This window comes from Coregonus clupeaformis, chromosome 24 (genome assembly GCF_020615455.1).
Source record: "Coregonus clupeaformis isolate EN_2021a chromosome 24, ASM2061545v1, whole genome shotgun sequence".
Taxonomy (NCBI): domain Eukaryota; kingdom Metazoa; phylum Chordata; class Actinopteri; order Salmoniformes; family Salmonidae; genus Coregonus; species Coregonus clupeaformis.
In genome coordinates this window covers 33591279-33613257 of record NC_059215.1, presented here as the reverse complement: position 1 = coordinate 33613257, position 21979 = coordinate 33591279, and the positions used below count along the sequence as shown (strand labels likewise).

General features: G+C 43.4%; 1 protein-coding gene across 2 annotated transcripts in view; it reads right to left on the bottom strand.

Moving 5' to 3' along the window:
* LOC121556449 (kazrin-like) overlaps positions 1 to 5591 on the bottom strand; it is a 118316-nt gene extending 112725 nt beyond the window's left edge. For both annotated transcript variants that reach the window (XM_045207150.1, XM_045207152.1), the window contains exon 1: positions 5472 to 5591. In XM_045207150.1, coding sequence (XP_045063085.1) covers positions 5472 to 5508 — 37 coding nt within the window. In that variant the 5' untranslated portion in view covers positions 5509 to 5591. The remainder of the gene's footprint in view (positions 1 to 5471) is intronic.
* Between the last annotated feature and the right edge of the window lie 16388 nt (positions 5592 to 21979).

The window sequence follows — 21979 nt, the reverse complement described above, 5'->3', positions numbered from 1 at the left end:
AGTACAGTATATAGGTGCCCCAAAGCACTGACCCAAGGTCAGTTTTACTCATTACCTCATAAAACATGCAATTTGGACTCTGGTGTGGTACACTCATTCTAGATCCCCTCAGAGTACAGTACATGCAACCTTGCACTGACAATAATACACTAGCAGTGAGCTGAACATGACCAATGGGGCTTGGGGAAGCCTTAAAGTAACTGTCCAGTGAAAATCTAATTTTTGAAAGCTCATATTATGTTTGCTCATACCCAATTAATGTTGTTGGCTCGTCCTTTTCTTGTAGTGGTGGCCAAAGCACACATTAGAGAAAAAACACTAAGCAAAACCCCATCTCAAACTTGTTTTTTAAACAAGCCATTTAAAAAAATGCTTGAAATTTGCTTGGATAATGACATCACCCACTTTGGTCCAGCAGCTTTTTCCTTAATTTTTTTTTTTATCCGGTGGGTAGAAGGATCCTTCTCGATAGGGAACACACAATCAAAGGATCAGAGAATGCATATAGTACTGAAAGCATAAGACACAGCTACAGTACCTTGCAAAAGTTTCCTATTTTGTTGCATTATAATCTGTAATTTAAATGGATTTCTATTTGGATTTCATGTAATGGATATACACAAAATAGTCCAAATTGGTGAAGTGAAATTAAAAAAATAACTTGTTTCAAAAAAATTCTAAAAATTAAATAACAGAAAAGTGGTGCATGCATATGTATTCACCCCCTTTGCTATGAAGCCCCTAAATAAGATCTGGTGCAACCAATTACCTTCAGACGTCACATAATTAGTTAAATAAAGTCTACCTGTGTGCAATCTAAGTGTCACATGATCTGTCACATGATCTCAGTAAATATACACCTGTTCTGAAAGGCCCCAGAGTCTGCAACACCACTAAGCAAGGGGCACCACCAAGCAAGCGGCACCATGAAGACCAAGGAGCTCTCCAAACAGGTCAGGGACAAAGTTGTAGAGAAGTACAGATCAGGGTTGGGTTATAAAGAAATATCAGAAACTTTGAACATTCCACGAAGCACCATTAAATCCATTATTAAAAAATGGAAAGAATATGGCACTACAACAAACCTGCCAAGAGAGGGCCTCCCACCAAAACTCACAGACCAGGCAAGGAGGGCATTAATCAGAGAGACAACAAAGAGACCAAACATATGGAAGAAGGTACTCTGGTCAGATGAGACTCAAATGTATCTTTTTGGCCATCAAGGAAAACACTATGTCTGGCGCAAACCCAACACCTCTCATCACCCCGAGAACACCATCCCCACAGTGAAGCATGGTGGTGGCAGCATCATGCTGTGGAGATGTTTTTCATCGGCAGGGACTAGGAAACTGGTCAGAATTGAAGGAATGATGGACGGCGCTAAATACAGGGAAATTCTTGAGGGAAACCTGTTTCAGTCTTTCAGAGATTTGAGACTGGGATGGAGGTTCACATTCCAGCAGGACAATGAGCCTAAGCATACTGCTAAAGCAATACTTGAGTGGTTTAAGGGGAAACATTTAAATGTCTTGGAATGGCCTAGTCAAAGCCCAGACCTCAATCCAATTGAAAATCTTTAGTATGACTTAAAGATTGCTGTACACCAGCGGAACCCATCCAACTTAAAGGAGCTGGAGCAGTTTTGCCTTGAAGAATGGGCAAAAATCCCAGTGACTAGATGTGCCAAGCTTATAGAGACATACCCCAAGAGACTTGCAGCTGTAATATATGCAAAAGGTGCCTCTAGAAAGTATTGACTTTGGAGGGGGGTGAATAGTTATGCACGCTCAAGTTTTCTGTTTTTTTGTCTTATTTCTTGTTTGTTTCAATATAAAAAATATTCTGCATCTTCAAAGTGGTAGGCATGTTGTGTAAATGAAATGATACAAACCCCCCAAAAATCCATTTTAATTCCAGGTTGTTAGGCAACAAAATAGGAAAAATGCCAAGGGGGGTGAATACTTTCGCAAGCCACTGTAGCTAGCACTGCAGTGCATAAAAGTAGTTGACTCAAAGAGAGAGAAAGATAATAGTTGAACAGTTTTGAACAGATTAATTTCACTTTCACTTACTTAGCTAGCGAATGCAACTAGCTAGTCTAGTCTACTCAGCATCCCTCTCTGTTTGAGCCGGGTGTTTATGTTAGCTAGCTGTCTATGGCTATCCAACCCTGGAACTCTTCCAAGCCAAGGTAAGCTTTTGGTTTTATTAATTTATTGCCACCGGGGCCTGCCGCTGTAACTGCTAAACTGCTTGTTGCTGACTGTACACTTTACTGCATGATTGTAGCAGGTTTACTAACGTGTTAGTTCTAGTAGCTATGTTGAATATGACGTTAATATGGTGACAACGATGTAGGCTGTGTGTAGCAGTTATGATATGAAGGTTTGGCTTGGAAAGGTTTTTTCGCCTGGTCACAGACAGCTGATGTGTTGTGCACTGAAGTCCACAAGCGAAGGGAAAAGTTGAGAGGAGGAGAGCGCAGAGATGTGAGAAGGAATTATACAACGATCAAAGGGTTCATGCTGTTTGTATGTGGCTGCTATGAAAGTGAACTGTGTTTGCGTGTGATCAGGGGTGTATTCATTCCGTCGATTCTGTTGAAAAACGTTTCTTAAACGGAAGCAAACAGAACGAAACGGTGATAAACATACTTGAATTTTTCCAATGGAAACTGTCGTTTGCAACTGTTGGACTAATGATTACACCCTAGATCAGCTAGATGCAGGCAAGAGTGTGCAAGGCGGTATTGAATGTATCAATGTCTCTCACCTTGATTACTCACATTTCTCTTGACCTGTGCAACTACGTTGTAAACTTTCATTCACAGGTTGTAGCAACCTCATGATGGGTATAGGGAAAATTCAAGTATCATGTACTAGCCCAAATCTATCGATGTTACTTTAAGCTGGGTGAATGGAATATGAATGACAGTCATCCAGTATGCTGTAATAGAAATAAGGCCATGCTCGTAAAAAAATATTCATCCTCCCTCATCTTAAACGGCACCGACCGCCACTGCTTGCCAGTTACTTCTATTTCAAATTATGTGTTTGTAAGAGTTGACATGCTGGCTGTTTAGAAGCAGTTAGCTAACGATAGCTATAGCGGCTGACTTAGGTAGCTGGCTAGCCGACAATTACGCAAGTCAAAGCAGATCCTCCACACAACAACAATCTCGCCATTCCCTTCTATTTTAAATCCTGTGGTTTGTAGCAAAACGTTTTATGTCAAGAGGAAATCTAGTAAGTGTCACGATCGTCATGAAAAGTGGACCAAGGCGCAGCGTGATACGAGTACATACTTTAGTAGTACTTTTACAATACAACAAAAACAACAAAACGAAACGTGAAGTCCTCGGTTATGAACACAAACCAACACGGAACAAGATCCCACGAATCACAAGTGCACAAAAGGCTGCCTAAGTATGGTTCCCAATCAGAGACAACAAGCAACAGCTGATTCTCGTTGCCTCTGATTGAGAACCACCCCGGCCAACATAGAAACACATAACCTAGAACAGAATAGAAAACGAAACATAGACACTACACAAAGAAACGAACACCCTGGCTCAACATACAAGAGTCCCCAGAGCCAGGGCGTGACAGTAAGCTGTTGTTGACTGATATGGGTAGCAGCAGTAGCTAGCTAGCTAGCTTCACGACTAGCTAGCTAGATAGGTAGATAACAACAAAAATATTAGGAATATAGTGACAAAGCAAAGGACAGAAATGAGTCACACTTGTGAAATAATCAGTCTGCATTTATTGTTGTTATAGTAAAGTTCCAAAGTAGTTCCATCGGGAGTTTCCAAATCCAGCCATACTATTTGACTTGGGAGGTAATTTGAGTGTACGTGTGTCACATTGGCTGAGCTCTAAGAGCTGTCAAATCACGGCCAAAACACTTGTTTCCTAACAGTCCAAGCAGGGGCACAGAAAAAAGCTGCTTTTTAACATCCTTAATTATCCTTTTTAATTCATATTGAAATTAATTTTATAAAAAATGTCATAAAGTCTGGAACACTGGACAGATACAGTGCCTTCAGAAAGTATTCACACCGCTCAACTTTTCTAACATTCGTAAAAAATTAATGAAAAATAAAACACTAATATATCTTGATTAGATAAGTATTCAACCCCCTGAGTCAATACGTTGGAATCACCTTTGGCAGCGATTACAGCTGTGAGTCTTTCTGAGTAAGTCTCTAAGAGCTTGCCACACCTGGACTGTGCAACATTTGCCCATTATCCTTTTCAAAATTCAAAATTCTTCTAGCTCTGTCAAATTTGTTGTTGATCATTGCTAGACAACCATTTTCAGGTCTTGCCATAGATTTTCAAGCAGATTTAAGTCAAAACTATAACTCGGCCACTGAGGAACATTCACTGTCTTTTTGGTAAGCAACTCCAGTGTAGATTTGGCCTTGTGTTTTAGGTTATTGAGCTGCTGAAAGGTGAATTAATCTCCCAGTTTATGGTGGAAAGCTGAATGAACCAGGTTTTCCTCTAGGATTTTCCCTGTGCTTAGCTTCATTCCGTTTGTTTTTTATCCATAACGATTACAAGTATACCCATAACATGATGCAGCCACCACTAAGCTTGAAAATATGGATAGTGGTACTGTGAGTAATGTGTTGTATTGGATTTGTCCCAAACATAACATAAAGTGAATTGCTTTGCCACATTCTTTGCAGTATTACTTTAGTGCCTATTCTGTACAAGCTTACTTCTTTTCACTCTGTCAATTAGGTTAGTATTGTGGAATAACTACAATGTTGTTGATCCATCCTCAGTTTTTTCTTACCACTGTGGAACTGTTTTAAAGTAAGCATTGGTCTCATAGTGAAACCCCTGGACGGTTTCCTTCCTCGCCGGCAACTGAGTTAGGAAGGACGCTTGTGCCTTTGTAGTGACTGGGTGTATTGATACACCATTCAAAGTGTAATTAATAACTTCACCATGCTCAAAGGGGATAGTCAATGTCTGCTTTTATTTATTTGCATTATCTATCTAGCAATAGGAGCCCTTCTTTGCAAGGCATTTGATAGCCTTCCAGGTCTATCGTGGTTTAATCTGTGTTTGAAATTCACTGCTCGACTGAGGGACCTTACAGATAATTGTATGTGTGGGGAACAGAGATGAATTACTAATTCAAAAATCATGTTGAACACTATTATTTCACGTCCACGCAACTTATTATGTGACTTGTTAAGCAAATGTTTACTCCTGAACTTATTTAGGCTTCTCATAACAAAGGGGTTGAATACTTATTGACTCAAGACATTTCAGCATTTCATTTTTAATTGGTTTGTAAAAATTAATGTGGAAATATGATGAGAGTTGCAGACTATCATATTCCCATGTGTTACTTGATAGAATGAACCAGTGCTTTGGCAGTCAGTATCTATGCCAGGGTTACCAGTTTATAATGCAGAACCATCTGTAGGGAGAGGGTAGGTATTGGCTTACCTTTGTCCAGAGAGGAGTCTGTGGTGCTGAACTCCATTAGGCTCTTGATGTCACTCTTGTAGCAGAGATCGGTCGCTGGCTGCTTCTGCCTCTGGTGTACAGAGGGATCTGTAGGAGAAGATAGGCAATTGGTTTAGAACACACTTGGGTTCTGGTAGGATGGGTGACTGTGTGTGTATTGTGTGTGTGTGTGTGTGTGTTTTGAGTGTGTGTTTTGAGTGTGTGTGTGTGTGTGTGTGTGTGTCTACATGCGAGGGGGGGAATATTCCTCGTGTTATTATATTTTTATATTATTTATCTCTGCATTATTGGGAAAGGCTCATAAGTAAGCATTTAACTGTTAGTCTACACCTGCTGTTTATGAAACGTGACAAATAACATTTGATTTGATTTGATAACAATAGCGGTAGATAGATCAATGGCATTAACACTTTTACCCACAAGAGTTATGTGTTGGTTTGCTTTAATGACTTCAACAGATAAGGATTTTCAAGAAGGAAGGATGAAGAGAGTGTGTGTACATGGGTACAGAAAGTGTGAGGGAGGAAATGAGAATTGGTTCAAGAAATACAGTGCCTGTGTTATAGGAAGGAAGTGATGAATGCAACCACACTAAACTTCATCATCATGAGCGATTCCTCTCAAGGCAAATGTAATGACCAATAACTCTCCCTCCTCTCAAACCAACATGCATGTACTGTATTTATACTCATAGGCTACTAAGTAGTGTTAGCCACAGTGCTGCAGCAATATTCATCAGTATTACTGTCAGAGTACTTCTAAAGACTTATATCCACTGGTGAGACATAAGTACATTAGCATTTTATAACCAGAATAGCACATTTGACTTGTTAGTCATACATACAGTATAATATGTACAGTTGAGGTCGGAAGTTTACATCTTAGCCAAATACATTTAAACTCCGTTTTTCACAATTCCTGACATTTAATCCTAGTAAGAATTCCCAGTCTTAGTTCAGTTAGGATCACCACTTTATTTTAAGAATGTGAAATGTCAGAATAATAGTAGAGAGAACGATTTATTTCAGCTTTTATTTCTTTCATCACATTCCCAGTGGGTCAGAAGTTTACATACACTCAATTAGTAATTGGTAGCATTGCCATTAAATTGTTTAACTTGGGTCAAACGTTTCAGGTAGCTTTCCACAAGCTTCCCACAATAAGTTGGGTGAATTTTGGCCCATTCCTCCTGACAGAGCTGGTGTAACTGAGTCAGGTTTGTAGGCCTCCTTGCTCGCACACACTTTTTCAGTTCTGCCCACAAATTTTCTATAGGATTGAGGTCAGGGCTTTGTGATGGCCACTCCAATACCTTGACTTTGTTGTCCTTAAGCCATTTTGGCACAACTTTGGAAGTATGCTTGGGGTCATTGTCCATTTGGAAGACCATTTGCGACCAAGCTTTAACTTCCTGACTGATGTCTTGAGATGTTGCTTCAATATATCCACATAATTTTCCTTCCTCATGATGCCATCTATTTTGTAAAGTGCACCAGTCCCTCCTGCAGCAAAGCACCCCCACAGCATGATGCTGCCACCCCCGTGCTTCACGGTTGGGATGGTGTTCTTCTGCTTGCAAGCAGCCCCCTTTTTCCTCCAAACATAGCGATGGTCATTATGGCCAAACAGTTCTATTTTTGTTTCATCAGACCAGAGGACATTTCTCCAAAAAGTACGATCTTTGTCCCCATGTGCAGTTGCAAATCATAGTCTGGCTTTTTTATGGCGGTTTTGGAGCAGTGGCTTCTTCCTTGCTGAGCGGCCTTTCAGGTTATGTCGATATAGGACTCGTTTTACTGTGGATATGGATACTTTTGTACCTGTTTCCTCCAGCATCTTCACAAGATCCTTTGCTGTTGTTCTGGGATTGATTTGCACTTTTCGCACCAAAGTACGTTAATCTCTAGGAGACAGAACGCGTCTCCTTCCTGAGAGGTATGATGTTTATACTTGCATACTATTGTTTGTACAGATGAACGTGGTACCTTCAGGCGTTTGGAAATTGCTCCCAAGGATGAACCAGACTTGTGGAGGTCTACCATTTTTTTTCTGAGGTCTTGGCTGATTTCTTTTGATTTCCCCATGATGTCAAGCAAAGAGGCACTGAGTTTGAAGGTAGGCCTTGAAATACATCCACAGGTATACCTCCAATTGACTCAAATGGTGTCATTTTCTTGAATTTTCCAAGCTGTTTAAAGGCACAGTCAACTTAGTGTCTGTAAACTTCTGACCCACTGGAATTGTGATACAGTGAATTATAAGTGAAATAATCTGTCTGTAAACAATTGTTGGAAACATTACTTGTGTCATGCACAAAGTAGATGTCTTAACCAACTTGCCAAAACTATAGTTTGTTAACAAGAAATGTGTGGATTGGTTGAAAAATGAGTTTTAATGGCTCCAACCTAAGTGTATGTAAACTTCCGACTTCAACTGTATGTACAGTACGTAACATGAACACACGCACACGTATGTTCGCGCTCACACGCACGCATACACACACAGACACACACCATTGCTGTGATTTTACATCACCCAGGATGATAGTTATAGTCACAGTAACATCTGTGTCCTCCTTCTGCCCTTCTCCTCCTCTTCCTCTCCTACACCTCTATCCCCATCCCTTCATTATCTACCCACCACTGCCTATTAAGGCCTCATTATCTGGCTGAATTAATTGCAATAATTGAGCACAGATGTGTGAGATGAATAGATAGGTCTGGAGGCTACATCATGTTGTCACTATGGAGAGATCACTCCTCTTGCATTTCTATGTGGATATTAAAGAGCTATCAGCCTGTTTGTGCCCTTGGTGACTGCTCTTCATAAGGGAGCATAAGGTGGATGAGGGGAAAGTTAAGTATGGCCCTTATTGAAGTGAGGAAGTGAGTGGTCTAAGCAAAACCGCACCACCTGGGTTGAGGAGCGGACCCTATGTGAAAGTGCACTGGATAGTGCCCTAGATGAGGCTATAAAGTATTCTAGAGGGTAGAAAAGTGCTCTATATGAGATAGTAGTCTCTCTAGACATCTGGGTTGCCTCCCACAATTTTAAAATGCACCGGCTTAAAAACGTCTTTACACAATATATAATGTCAGTTTGGCATAGAGGAACTATGTCACTGCCTATGTCACTACCTTATCCGCTTGAATAAAATACAAAATAGTAGCTGGCAAGATGGAGACCACAGAGGTTATTGAGTGCCTTTCGCAAGTGGCTAGTTTGCATCAACTACCTTAACTAATGCCTACAAGCTTTGGTTTCAAATCATGACGTTCTGGCATGTCTCCCTCGTGATTTGTTGAGAGAGTTGTCTGTCCGAAGAGGACCCACCCCGGAACACATTTTGTTACCTTATTCTTGTAATATTTGTTTTTACCTTTGAAGTTGCCAAAAGAGTCTGTCAGTGAAACCAGACCCTAGTCACTGTTGCCTAGGTTTGGGTTTTCGAGACTAGTGAGAAAGTGTCCTATGTGTCAAGAATCTTTAGGTGAGGTTTATCCACAGGTAAATAGAAACACAAATATCAAGGTGTGGGGTTCAAGAGGCCTAGGGGCACTAGCCTATGCAAGTAGAGCTAGCTTGGCTAAAGTTTTTTATGTTTATTGTCCAACAACTTTTTTATTATTGTCCAATAGTTCCACAGACCTTGTGCGTCTATGAAATAATTCCATTTTGTGGCAGATGGAGTCATTGTGTACCCTCTTGTGTTGTTTTCCAGATCACTCTCGATAGGTCTCCTGGATCAATGTTTTTCAGCAAAATGTTTTTTTGTGAGTGTAAATCTCTAATGGTCTCGCTGCTTCATATTGATCTGAAGCCACGTAGCTGAGCACACTTGCGTCAAGGATTGGCCATTATGTGAGCAGCATCACCTGTGTGAGTGTGTGAGAGTGAGAGAGTGAGAGAGTGAGAGAGAGTGAGAGAGAGAGAGAGAGAGAGAGAGAGAGAGAGAGAGAGAGAGAGAGAGAGAGAGAGAGAGAGAGAGAGAGAGAGAGAGAGAGAGAGAGAGAGAGAGAGAGAGAGAGAGAGAGAGAGAGAGAGAGAGAGAGAGAGAGAGAGAGAGAGAGAGAGAGAGAGAGACAGTAAGTGCAGGTATGCATATACAGTGAGGGAAAAAAGTATTTGATCCCCTGCTGATTTTGTACGTTTGCCCACTGACAAATAAATGTTCAGTCTATAATTTTAATGGTAGGTTTATTTGAACAGTGAGAGACAGAATAACAACAACAAAATTCAGAAAAACGCATGTCAAAAATGTTATAAATTGATTTGCATTTTAATGAGGGAAATGAGTATTTTACCCCCTCTCAATCAGAAAGATTTCTGTCTCCCAGGTGTCTTTTATACAGGTAACGAGCTGAGTTCTCAGCTTGTTACCTGTATAAAAGACACCTGTCCACAGAAGCAATCAATCAATCAGATTCCAAACTCTCCACCATGGCCAAGACCAAAGAGCTCTCAAAGGATGTCAGGGACAAGATTGTAGACCTACACAAGGCTGGAATGGGCTACAAGACCATCGCCAAGCAGCTTGGTGAGAAGGTGACAACAGTTGGTGCGATTATTCGCAAATGGAAGAAACACAAAAGAACTGTCAATCTCCCTCGGCCTGGGGCTCCATGCAAGATCTCACCTCGTGGAGTTGCAATGATCATGAGAACGGTGAGGAATCAGCCCAGAACTACATGCGAGGATCTTGTCAATGATCTCAAGGCAGCTGGGACCATAGTCACCAAGAAAACAATTGGTAACACACTACGCCGTGAAGGACTGAAATCCTGCAGCGCCCGCAAGGTCCCCCTACTCAAGAAAGCACATATACAGGCCCGTCTGAAGTTTGCCAATGAACATCTGAATGATTCAGAGGAGAACTGGGTGAAAGTGTTGTGGTCAGATGAGACCAAAATCGAGCTCTTTGGCATCAACTCAACTCGCCGTATTTGGAGGAGGAGGAATGCTGCCTATGACCCCAAGAACACTATCCCCACCGTCAAACATGGAGGTGGAAACATTATGCTTTGGGGGTGTTTTTCTGCTAAGGGGACAGGACAACTTCACTGCATCAAAGGGACGATGGACGGGGCCATGTACCGTCAAATCTTGGGTGAGAACCTCCTTCCCTCAGCCAGGGCATTGGAAATGGGTCGTGGATGGGTATTCCAGTATGACAATGACCAAAAATACACGGCCAAGGCAACAAAGGAGTGGCTCAAGAAGAAGCACATTAAGGTCCTGGAGTGGCCAAGCCAGTCTCCAGACCTTAATCCCATAGAAGATCTGTGGAGGGAGCTGAAAGTCTGAGTTGCCAAACGTCAGCCTCGAAACCTTAATGACTTGGAGAAGATCTGCAAAGAGGAGTGGGACAAAATCCCTCCTGAGATGTGTGCAAACCTGGTGGCCAACTACAAGAAACGTCTGACCTCTGTGATTGCCAACAAGGGTTTTGCCACCAAGTACTAAGTCATGTTTTGCAGAGGGGTCAAATACGTATTTCCCTCATTAAAATGCAAATCAATATATAATATTTTTGACATGCGTTTTTATGGATTTTTTTGTTGTTATTCTGTCTTTCACTGTTCAAATAAACCTACCATTAAAATGATAGACTGATCATGTCTTTGTCAGTGGGCAAACGTACAAAATCAGCAGGGGATCAAATACTTTTTTCCCTCACTGTATAGGACTGTTTCTGTCTGTGGACGTGTGTGTGCATGTAAATGTACGAACAAGAGGGCATAATGTGCTTTGTGTCTACTCTTACAACTCATAATCCCAACCAATACACTAGACCTTTATTCACAGCAAAATAATGTAGGCTGTACATCAAACTATTGATTAGAAACTCAAATTGAGTGGGGGAGGATAACTGCGTAGAAGTGGGAGCACGTATGGAGGACAATTAGATAGTTAGTCTCTCCCTGTTGCCTTTTCTTCTCAGAGCTGCGAAGAAGGATGAATTCTTATTTAAACCCGAGCTGCAGCCTATTCACATAAATCATGTTGTTATGGATGATTTATTCGGCATGTGAGATGGCAATCTCTCTCTCTCTCTCTTCTCTCTCTCTCTCTCTCTCTCTCTCTCTCTCTCTCTCTCTCTCTCTCTCTCTGCAATATTAACCTGTAAAGACGCTGCTCGCCTATTATCTCCGTCGAGTGTGGATATCTGCCACAGGGAGTTAAGGCAGATAAGTCATTTTTGGCAGCAGGCAGCAAATGACAAACACACCCGTATCTGCATGCTTTCAGGCCACTAACAATGCATACATTACATGTATGGCAATTCAAGACAAAAGAAAAAGAGAGAAAAGTCTGCACTCTCCTAGTTTTCTTGTTTGTGTTTGTTTGTTTTTTGTGTGGAAGGTGCAAAGCAAATGAAAACAGCTCATCTATCTCTTCGCTTTTATTCGGCTGATTGAAATGCTTCCAAATCAAAAGGAATATTGGTTTCCCAGAAATTCAATCAACTGACTTCAAACAGACACATCTAAATGGTTCTCACTTCAAAGGCAGTTATGTCACAAATAAAAGCTGATAAAGGGATGGTGTATCTTCAAATGCATAGAACAACATTATTTCAAATATTTTTCAATATTTCACTACCCATTTTTGTCCTCAAATATTTTTATGATAATGTAGTTTCACCAGAAGCTAGAAATGTATGCTTGAAAAATACCATACAGATGTAGGATCTTAATTTGAGCCAGTTTGCTACTGCAGGAAAATAATCCTGCAGCAAGACGAAATGTGAATTATTATATGGATTATAATTAATGGATATTTTTTTAGGGGTTGATACATTTTTCATCTAAAACTTAGTTCTCCTGCAACATGGTGACCAAATGAAGATCTTACATCTGTAAAGATATATTTCTTCCAGACCAGTAGACTACATATTCTAGATACAAATATTTCTCTACAGAGACATAAAATAATTCTAGCTAACTGTGATTGCGTGATACTGATTTAAACAGAGATAATTATCTATGCTGTACAAAACAGGCTGCATCACTTCAACGGCAACCCATATATGTCTTTATCAATAATGGGCTATTTAACAAGTCAAGCACACGACTGAGAGAAAAAGGTAATTTCTCTCTAATGAAATAAATAATGATGTCCTTATATAAATCGCTGGATCATTGCAGAACAGTGTGTCAGAGAATATTCCTATTCTCCTTATTCTGTCGACACCCTGCTAGCTACAGAAACAATCATTTGAAATGACATGTCATACATGTCACATCATGCTGCAAAGGTAGAAAGTACAGATGTAGGATCTTAATTTGAGCCAGTTTTCTACAGCAGGAAAATAATCCTGCAGATGGAGATTCAGCTCTCAGCCACAAGGACCCTCGCTGCCTCAGTTTCACTGAGCCACTTCACGGCTGGAGGAAGATTAAAAAGAGACGTACAGTCACAGAGAAAGAATTCAACTATTTTCCGGAAACAGAGGCGATCTGTGCCTCCTTATCTTCTCACAATAAACTTTATGGTAGGTTTGGAGAAAGAGAGAGAGACCAGTTCCATCAGTTGCATTTACTACAGGCTTCCAGGTTTGGATTTGCCGTTGTTGGTGCTTGGACACCAACAGATCACTGTAACAGATACCAAGAACTCGCTTTAATGCAGTTTACGGAACAAGGCCAAATGACCCATTGGGCACACCACGTCATTTCAACGTGGATAATTGGGTAATATTTTGTTGAGACGTTGGTCAATTAGATTATAACTTACAGTATATTCACTCACTCAAAACACCAGCCAAAAGTTAGTTGAATTTACAATGTGTAATCACTATGCTTTCAACCATCAAAAAGCAAATTCCAATGTGAAAATAATGCCTGTTTTTGGGTTTAGTTTTCACGCACTTTCAACCATTTAAAAGCACAGCAAAGTTCAAATGGAATACAATGTCAGATATTTTGTTTATTTATACAACAGAATAATGTCTTATCACTTTGCTTCATCTAATAGCAGAACCAAATGACCTGGATTGCAGTTGAGATTACATTACATGGTGTAAGTGATCAATGCCATTCAAGATTCTGCGTAGATTATTACAGCAATTGTGACGATCTCCACAGACCTGTGACGACCTATGCATGCTATCTTGAACATGCACACTGTAGATGATTAGGCCTACATAAGAAGACATGTATAGTTACAGTAACCTCCAAATGTGGCTATGGATATGTTACTCACTTCTAAGGTTGAATTTTACATTTGTTTGTAGAATTTTAGGCTATTTACTGTATTATATAAGAAATATTGAATTGTGTTTGATTAACAACGCAACCAAATATCAACATTTTAAGGAGATGTATGTACTGCTTGGATAGATCCATCTGAGCCACTGGCTTAAACCATTATTTTACTTGAATTTTTGTTTGACTTGGAGACGTGAATCCAACATATCATTTGTTAACTTGTCGTCAAGTTAATGGGCTACCTACTGGGCACAAACTGGCTGAATCAACGTTGTTTCAGTGTAATTTGTCAACGTATTGTGACGTGGAATCTTAGTGGAAAATACATTAGATTTTAGACAAACCTTGTACAAAATATGTTTATTTATAAATTTAAAACAACATCAGATCTTCAACGTTATAATTATAGGCTGCTCAGCACCTCCTACTGGAGTATTGATCTATCTGCAGCTACCATTTGGTCTTGCATCCAGGGTTTTAACCAAGCCCAGCCTTGCTTAGCTTTGATATTTGTCCCTGACTTTTACCATTGTGCTATCGTGAGAATGATTGTTGAGAGATCTCCACTTAAAAAGTAAATAGATTCACTATTGCTATCAAAGTCATTCCAGGTTTAAAAAAGACAATGGAATGTGACCATGCTTATCAGTCATTTATCATCAATAATGCTATTTAGGCCTATATAGCATTTTCAAAGTCATCAACAGCTTTTCTTTCAATTCAACCCAGAATTAATCTTTAACAGACAATACAATAGGCCTAGGGTGTCAAGCTCTGGTTGATTTCAAATGTAATGATATTTTGTGGTATTGAATTGTGTTTGGTTGTCAAGGTAACCAAATATCAACATTTGAAGAAGATGTATCTTCTGCTTGGATAGTTCCATCTGTGCCACTGACTTAGTCTGTGACCCTCAGTCTGCTGCCCTCTCCCTCCACTGAGACTGACCATCAGATGCAGGCTTCATCAGCCCAGTAAAAAAAAAGCAAGTTATTTAAATGTATGCTCACTCAGCTGTGCCTCACAAGTAATACAACAACTGATCTATTACCGGTGTGATCATATAGCCTACCTCAAATGTTGAAATATAATTTTACAAATATGGTTTGATATATATAGCCTACTGCACAAACCTCATTACTACAGTACTGTTTTTAATAGTCATGTCCAAAATATTTTTGGGGGTAGATCTTGCCTTGCATTTTGACTTGGAAAGTGATCTTGACTCAAAAAAAGGGTTGGTGACTACTGCTCTAAATAGTATTCAATGCTTGGAGGGCTATCTTCTTATGTATCCCATTTATATAGCAGCATATGGCTTTGTTTGAGTGTGCACACAGAACCAGGCAACACGGTACGTGTGGCTGTGTCAAAATACACTTCTCTCTAATCGTCCTGAAGACGTGACAATGATGCATGCTGTCCATTGGAAAAGGGAGGGATAACCTTCCATTTTTCTCTCTCCTATCCCCATCTTTCTGTCTCACTCTCTTTCTGATTACCCCCCTACATTTATCTCTATCTCCTCCTCTCTCTCGCTACCTCTCTACCTCCCTACTTACCTCTCACGTTCTGTGTCCCACTCTCTATCTCTTTCCATCTCTGTTACCAGCTGCCAGCGGGCCCGCTTGTCACCACATATATACAGTGAAGTAAGTATTTGACCCCTGCTGATTTTGTACGTTTGCCCACTGACAAAGACATGATCAGTCTATCATTTTAATGGTAGGTTTATTTGAACAGTGAAAGACAGAATAACAACAACAAAAAATCCAGAAAAACGCATGTCAAAAATTTTATATATTGATTTGCATTTTAATGAGGGAAATAAGTATTTGACCCCTCTGCAAAACATGACTTAGTACTTGGTGGCAAAACCCTTGTTGGCAATCACAGAGGTCAGACGTTTCTTGTAGTTGGCCACCAGGTTTGCACACATCTCAGGAGGGATTTTGTTCCACTCCTCTTTGCAGATCTTCTCCAAGTCATTAAGGTTTTGAGGCTGACGTTTGGTAACTCGAACCTTCAGCTCCCTCCACAGATTTTCTATGGGATTAAGGTCTGGAGACTGGCTAGGCCACTCCAGGACCTTAATGTGCTTCTTCTTGAGCCACTCCTTTGTTGCCTTGGCCGTGTGTTTTGGGTCATTGTCATGCTGGAATACCCATCCACGACCCATTTTCAATGCCCTGGCTGAGGGAAGGAGGTTCTCACCCAAGATTTGACGGTACATGGCCCGTCCATCGTTCCTTTGATGCGGTGAAGTTGTCCTGTCCCCTTAGCAGAAAAACACCCCCAAAGCATAATGTTTCCACCTCCATGTTTGATGGTGTGGATGGTGTTCTTGGGATCATAGGCAGCATTCCTCCTCCTCCAAACACGGCGAGTTGAGTTGATGCCAAAGAGCTCGATTTTGGTCTCATCTGACCACAACACTTTCACCCAGTTCTCCTCTGAATCATTCAGATGTTCATTGGCAAACTTCAGACGTCCCTGTATATGTGCTTTCTTGAACAGGGGGACCTTGCGCTGCAGGATTTCAGTCATTCACGGCGTAGTGTGTTACCAATTGTTTTCTTGGTGACTATGGTCCCAGCTGCCTTGAGATCATTGACAAGTTACTCCCGTGTAGTTCTAGGCTGATTCCTCACCGTTCTCATGATCATTGCAACTCCACGAGGTGAGATCTTGCATGGAGCCCCAGGCCGAGGGAGATTGACAGTTCTTTTGTGTTTCTTCCATTTGCGAATAATCGCACCAACTGTTGTCACCTTCTCACCAAGCTGCTTGGCGATGGTCTTGTAGCCCATTCCAGCCTTGTGTAGGTCTACAATCTTGTCCCTGACATCCTTGGAGAGCTCTTTGGTCTTGGCCATGGTGGAGAGTTTGGAATCTGATTGATTGATTGCTTCTGTGGACAGGTGTCTTTTATACAGGTAACACGCTGAGATTAGGAGCACTCCCTTTAAGAGTGTGCTCCTAATCTCAGCTCGTTACCTGTATAAAAGACACCTGGGAGCCAGAAATCTTTCTGATTGAGAGGGGGTCAAATACTTATTTCCCTCATTAAAATGCAAATCAATTTATAACATTTTTTACATGCGTATTTCTGGATTTTTTTGTCATTATTCTGTCTCTCACTGTTCAAATAAACCTACCATTAAAATTATAGACTGATCATTTCCTTGTCAGTGGGCAAATGTACAAAATCAGCAGGGGATCAAATACTTTTTTCCTTCACTGTACTTCAAGCCCCTGTCATCTCTGTGTCCCCTCTACAGGAGCCAAATAGCACACAGTGAAGAGACCTGAGTTAGACAGTCAACACAGAGCCACACCAGTAGTCCCATTCTAAAGCTGTAGTCAGACTAGTAGAGCTAGAGACTGTCTAAAAGGATCACCAGTGGATAAAGGAGTAAAGATGTGTGATTTTAAGACTAGTCAGGGGTGAGTTAACAGAAAATATCCCTAGCAAACGTGTCACTTTATTTCTCTCAACAACCCAGCTAAATAGTCGTGAGAGAGTGACAGTTGTCAAATCAATGGTTGTTTGTGAACAAATTAAGCACATTTGTTCTACGATTGGCGTGGGTCTGGGTTGTCGAAGAGAAATACAAAATGGCACGTTTCAATGTTTGTCAATAAACAGAAGCAGGGACATCATGCACCCCAAACATCTGAGGGACACAAAGTCTGAGGATAGCTCGGGGGTGATCCGGAGGGGGGCTAGAATTTTAGCATTTTTCAAACACCTGAAACAGCTATTTCCAGCAATCTAGAGCCATAATCTTTATGCTTAATTCTATGTCAAAAATATGTATATTTTTCTGCATATCTAAGCATATCTCTTGAGCTGTCTGTGTCCTCCTGACTGGTGTTTTTTTTTTTTTTTAAGAAACTAAATATGCCTCTGTCACGGATTCTGCCGAGTCTGCCCTTCCTCCTTGCTCGGGCGGCTTCGGCGTTCGTCGTCACCGGAGTACTAGCTGCTGCCGATCTATGTTTCTATGTTCTACCTGTTGTTGTCTGATTGTTTCACACCTGTTTCCTATCTTGTAATTACTCCGTCCCTATTTAACCCTGTGGCTCCCATTGTGCTCTGTGCGTGTTTGTTTATTGTTTCGTGTGTCGTTGGTGAGCGGGTTTGTTCCTCCCTGCGTGGAGGTTTACACGTTTCTTTACGTGTTCAGTAAAGTTACGTTTTCATTTAGTTCTGTGTCCTGTGCCTGACATTGTCTACCGCATTACACTGACACTGTGACAGAAACACGCACCATTATGGAGTCAGCAGGAACAGCCAGATTTACCGAGACGATGGAGGAACGAGTCCAACGTCAAGAGACGAAGATTCAGACTCTCTGTGCCACAATGGAACGAGTGTTCCAGATGATGGAACGATTGGAGAGAGGTGGTATCCCTTCACCATGTCCAACCACTCAACCACCTACAACACTGGCTACCACTTCGCCACCTGGGTCCAGTGGAATTCGGCTCTCGCTCCCGAGGGCATATGACGGTACACCTGTCGGGTGCCAGGGATTTCTCCTCCAGGTAGAGCTCTACCTGGCCACTATTCACCCGGCGCCCTCGGGATAGGAGAGCCAAATTCTCCCTCATCTCCTGTCTATCGGGGAAGGCGCTTGAGTGGGCCAACGCCGAGTGGGGAGGAATAGACTCAAGAACTGTCCGCTACGAGGATTTCACCCGCCGCTTCCGGGCGGTATTCGATCATCCACCTGAAGGGAGAGCGGCGGGAGAACGTCTGTTCCACCTACGACAAGAGATGAGGAGTGCGCAGGAGTTTGCGCTGGAGTTTAGAACTTTAGCAGCCAGCGCGGGATGGAGTGAGAGGGCCCTGATCGACCACTATCATTGTAGCTTAAGGGAGGACGTCCGTCGGGAACTGGCCTGCAGGGACACCAATCTCAACCTGGACCAACTGGTGGATAGCCTGTTGGCAGCCCGCAGACGTTCTGATGGATGGGGGGCCGTCCATTCCATCCCCCAGCACCTCCAAGCCTACCCCCATGGAGCTCGGAGGTGCTGCGGTTAGGGAGACTGGGAGAGGGACCGTCCCCTGCACCAACTGTGGCCGCAGAGGACACACTGCTGGTCGGTGCTGGGGATGGTTCTCAGGAGGTCGAGGCAGCAGGCAGAGCACTGGTCGACCGTCTCAGGTGAGTAGGCACCCGACTAACCCAGAGCTCCCTGTTGCTAATATGTGTATTGATATTATGTTTCCAGAGTTTTCTCCCCATTCCCAGCATAAGGTGCTAGTAGATTCAGGCGCGGCTGGGAATTGTATTGATCGCCAGTATGCCCGTAGTTTAGGGATCCCTACTGTGTCTGTTGATAAACCTTTCCCTGTGCATGCATTAGATAGTCGCCTGTTAGGGTCAGGCATAATCAGGGAGGTCACCGCTCCACTGCTGATGATGACACAGGGGGGTCATGAGGAGAGGATTAGCCTCTATCTGATTGATTCTCCTGTGTATCCTGTGGTGTTGGGACTTCCCTGGTTAACCATTCATGACCCCACGATTTCATGGCAACAGAGGGCTCTCAAGGGATGGTCCGGTCATTGTTCAGGGAGGTGTTTAGTAGTTTCCTTGGGGCAACTACGGTGGAAAGTCCAAACCAGGTTTCCACTATGCACATTCTTTCCGAGTATGCCGATTTGGCTATCGCCTTCAGTAAAAAGAGAGTGACTAATTTACCACCCCATCGTCCGGGGGATTGTGCGATAAATCTCCAGGTAGGAGCAGCACTTCCCCGGAGTCACGTGTATCCTTTGTCTCAGGAGGAGAAGGCGGCTATGGAGACATATGTCACAGAATCTCTGAGGCAGGGATACATTCGGCCATCCACTTCACCTGTCTCCTCGAGTTTCTTTTTTGTGAAGAAGAAAGATGGTGGGTTACGCCCGTGCATTGATTACCTTGGCTTAAATCAGATTACCATCAAGTACAGCTATCCATTACCCCTGATAGCTAGTATGACGGAATCATTGCACGGGGCACGCTTCTTCACTAAATTGGATCTCAGGAGCGCGTACAACCTAGTGCGTATCCGGGAGGGAGATGAGTGGAAGATGGCATTTAGTACCATCTCTGGACATTATGAGTATCTGGTCATGCCATACGGGTTAATGAATGCTCCATCAGTTTTCCAATCATTTGTGGATGAGATTTTCAGGGACCTGCACGGACAAGGGGTAGTGGTGTATATTGATGACATCCTTATATACTCTGCTACACGGGCCGAGCATGTGTCCCTGGTGCGTAAAGTGCTTGGAGCATGACCTGTATGCTAAGGAAGAGAAATGCCTGTTCTTCCAGGAGTCCATCTCTTTCTTGGGGTACCACATGTTCGCGTCAGGGGTGAGGATGGAGAGTGACCGCATTTCGGCCGTGCGTAATTGGGCGACTCCAACCACGGTAAAGGAGGTGCAGCGATTTTTGGGTTTTGCCAATTACTACCGGAGATTTATCCTGGGCTTTGGTCAGGTAGCAGCTCCCATTACCTCGTTGCTGAAGGGGGGGCTGGTGCGTCTGCGGTGGTCAGCTGAGGTGGACAGGGCTTTTAGTCGTCTGAAGGACCTGTTTACCACGGCTCCAGTGCTGGCTCATCCGAACCCCTCCTTAGCCTTCACGGTTGAGGTGGACGCGTCCGAGGCTGGAATAGGCGCTGTACTGTCTCAGCGCTCGGGTACGCCACCTAAACTCCGCCCCTGTGCCTTCTTTTTGAAGAAGCTCAGCCCGGCGAAGCGCAACTATGATGTGGGGGACCGGGAGCTGTTGGCTGTGGTCGAAGCTCTGAAAGCGTGGAGACATTGGCTTGAGGGGACTAAACACCCGTTTCTAATTTTGACTGACCACCGCAATCTGGAGTACATCCGGGCAGCGAGGAGATTAAACCCTCGCCAGGCAAGGAGGTCCATGTTTCTCACCCGTTTTGTTTTCACACTTTCTAACAGGCCAGGTTCCCAGAACGCTAAGGCAGATGCTCTGTCCCGACTGTATGACACAGAGGAGAGTTCCGTGGAGCCCACTCCCATACTTCCGGCGTCGTGTCTGGTGGCACCGATGGTGTGGGAGGTTGACGCGGAGATCGAGCGGGCGTTGCGTAACAAACCCACTCCTCCCCAGTGTCCAGAGGGTCGTGTGTACGTACCGCTGGATGTCCGCGATCGTTTGATCTATTGGGCTCACACGTCACCCTCCTCTGGTCATCCTGGCATGGGTCGGAGAGTGCACTCTCTTAGTGGGAAGTACTGGTGGCCCACCTTAGCTAAGGACGTGAGGGTTTCTGTTTCCTCCTGCTCAGTGTGCGCCCAGTGTAAGGCTCCTAGACACCTGCCCAGAGGGAAATTGCAACCCCTACCCGTTCCACAACGACCATGGTTCCACCTATCAGTGGACTTCATGACGGATCTTCCCCCCTCACAAGGGAACACCACGATCCTGGTCGTTGTGGATCGGTTTTCTAAGTCCTGCCGCCTCATTTCTCTGCCCGGCCTCCCTACGGACCTACAGACTACTGAGGCCCTATTTACACACGTCTTCCGGCACTACGGGTACCTGAGGATATAGTGTCTGATCGGGGTTCCCAGTTCACCTCAAGGGTTTGGAGGGCGTTCATGGAACGTCTGGGAGTCTCGGTCAGTCTGACCTCAGGGTTTCACCCCGAGAGTAACGGGCAGGTGGAGAGTCAACCAGGAGGTGGGTAGGTTTCTGAGGTCGTATTGCCAGGACCAGCGGGGGGAGTGGTCGGTTTTCCTCCCCTGGGCAGAGATAGCCCAGAACTCCATCCGCCACTCCTCCACTAACCTTTCTCCATTCCAATGTGTATTAGGTTATCAGCCGGTCCTGGCACCTTGGCATCAGAGCCAGATCGAGGCACCTGCGGTGGATGAATGGTTTTGGCGCTTGCAGGAGACCTGGAACGCTGCCCATGTACGTCTGCAGCGGGCCATCAGGCGGCAAAAGGCGAGCGCCGACCGCCACCACAGTGAGGCCCCGGTGTATGCACCGGGGGACCGGGTCTGGCTCTCGACCCGAAACCTGCCCCTTCGCCTGCCCTGCCGGAAGCTGGGTCGGCGGTTTGTGTGGCCATTCAAAGTCCTGAGGAGATTGAATGAGGTATGTTATAGGTTGCAACTTCCTCCTAATTATCGTATTAACCCCTCGTTCCATGTGTCTCTCCTCAGGCCGGTGGTAGCTGGTCCACTCCAGGAGTCTGAGATACAGGAGGTTCCTCTGCCCCCACTGGACATCG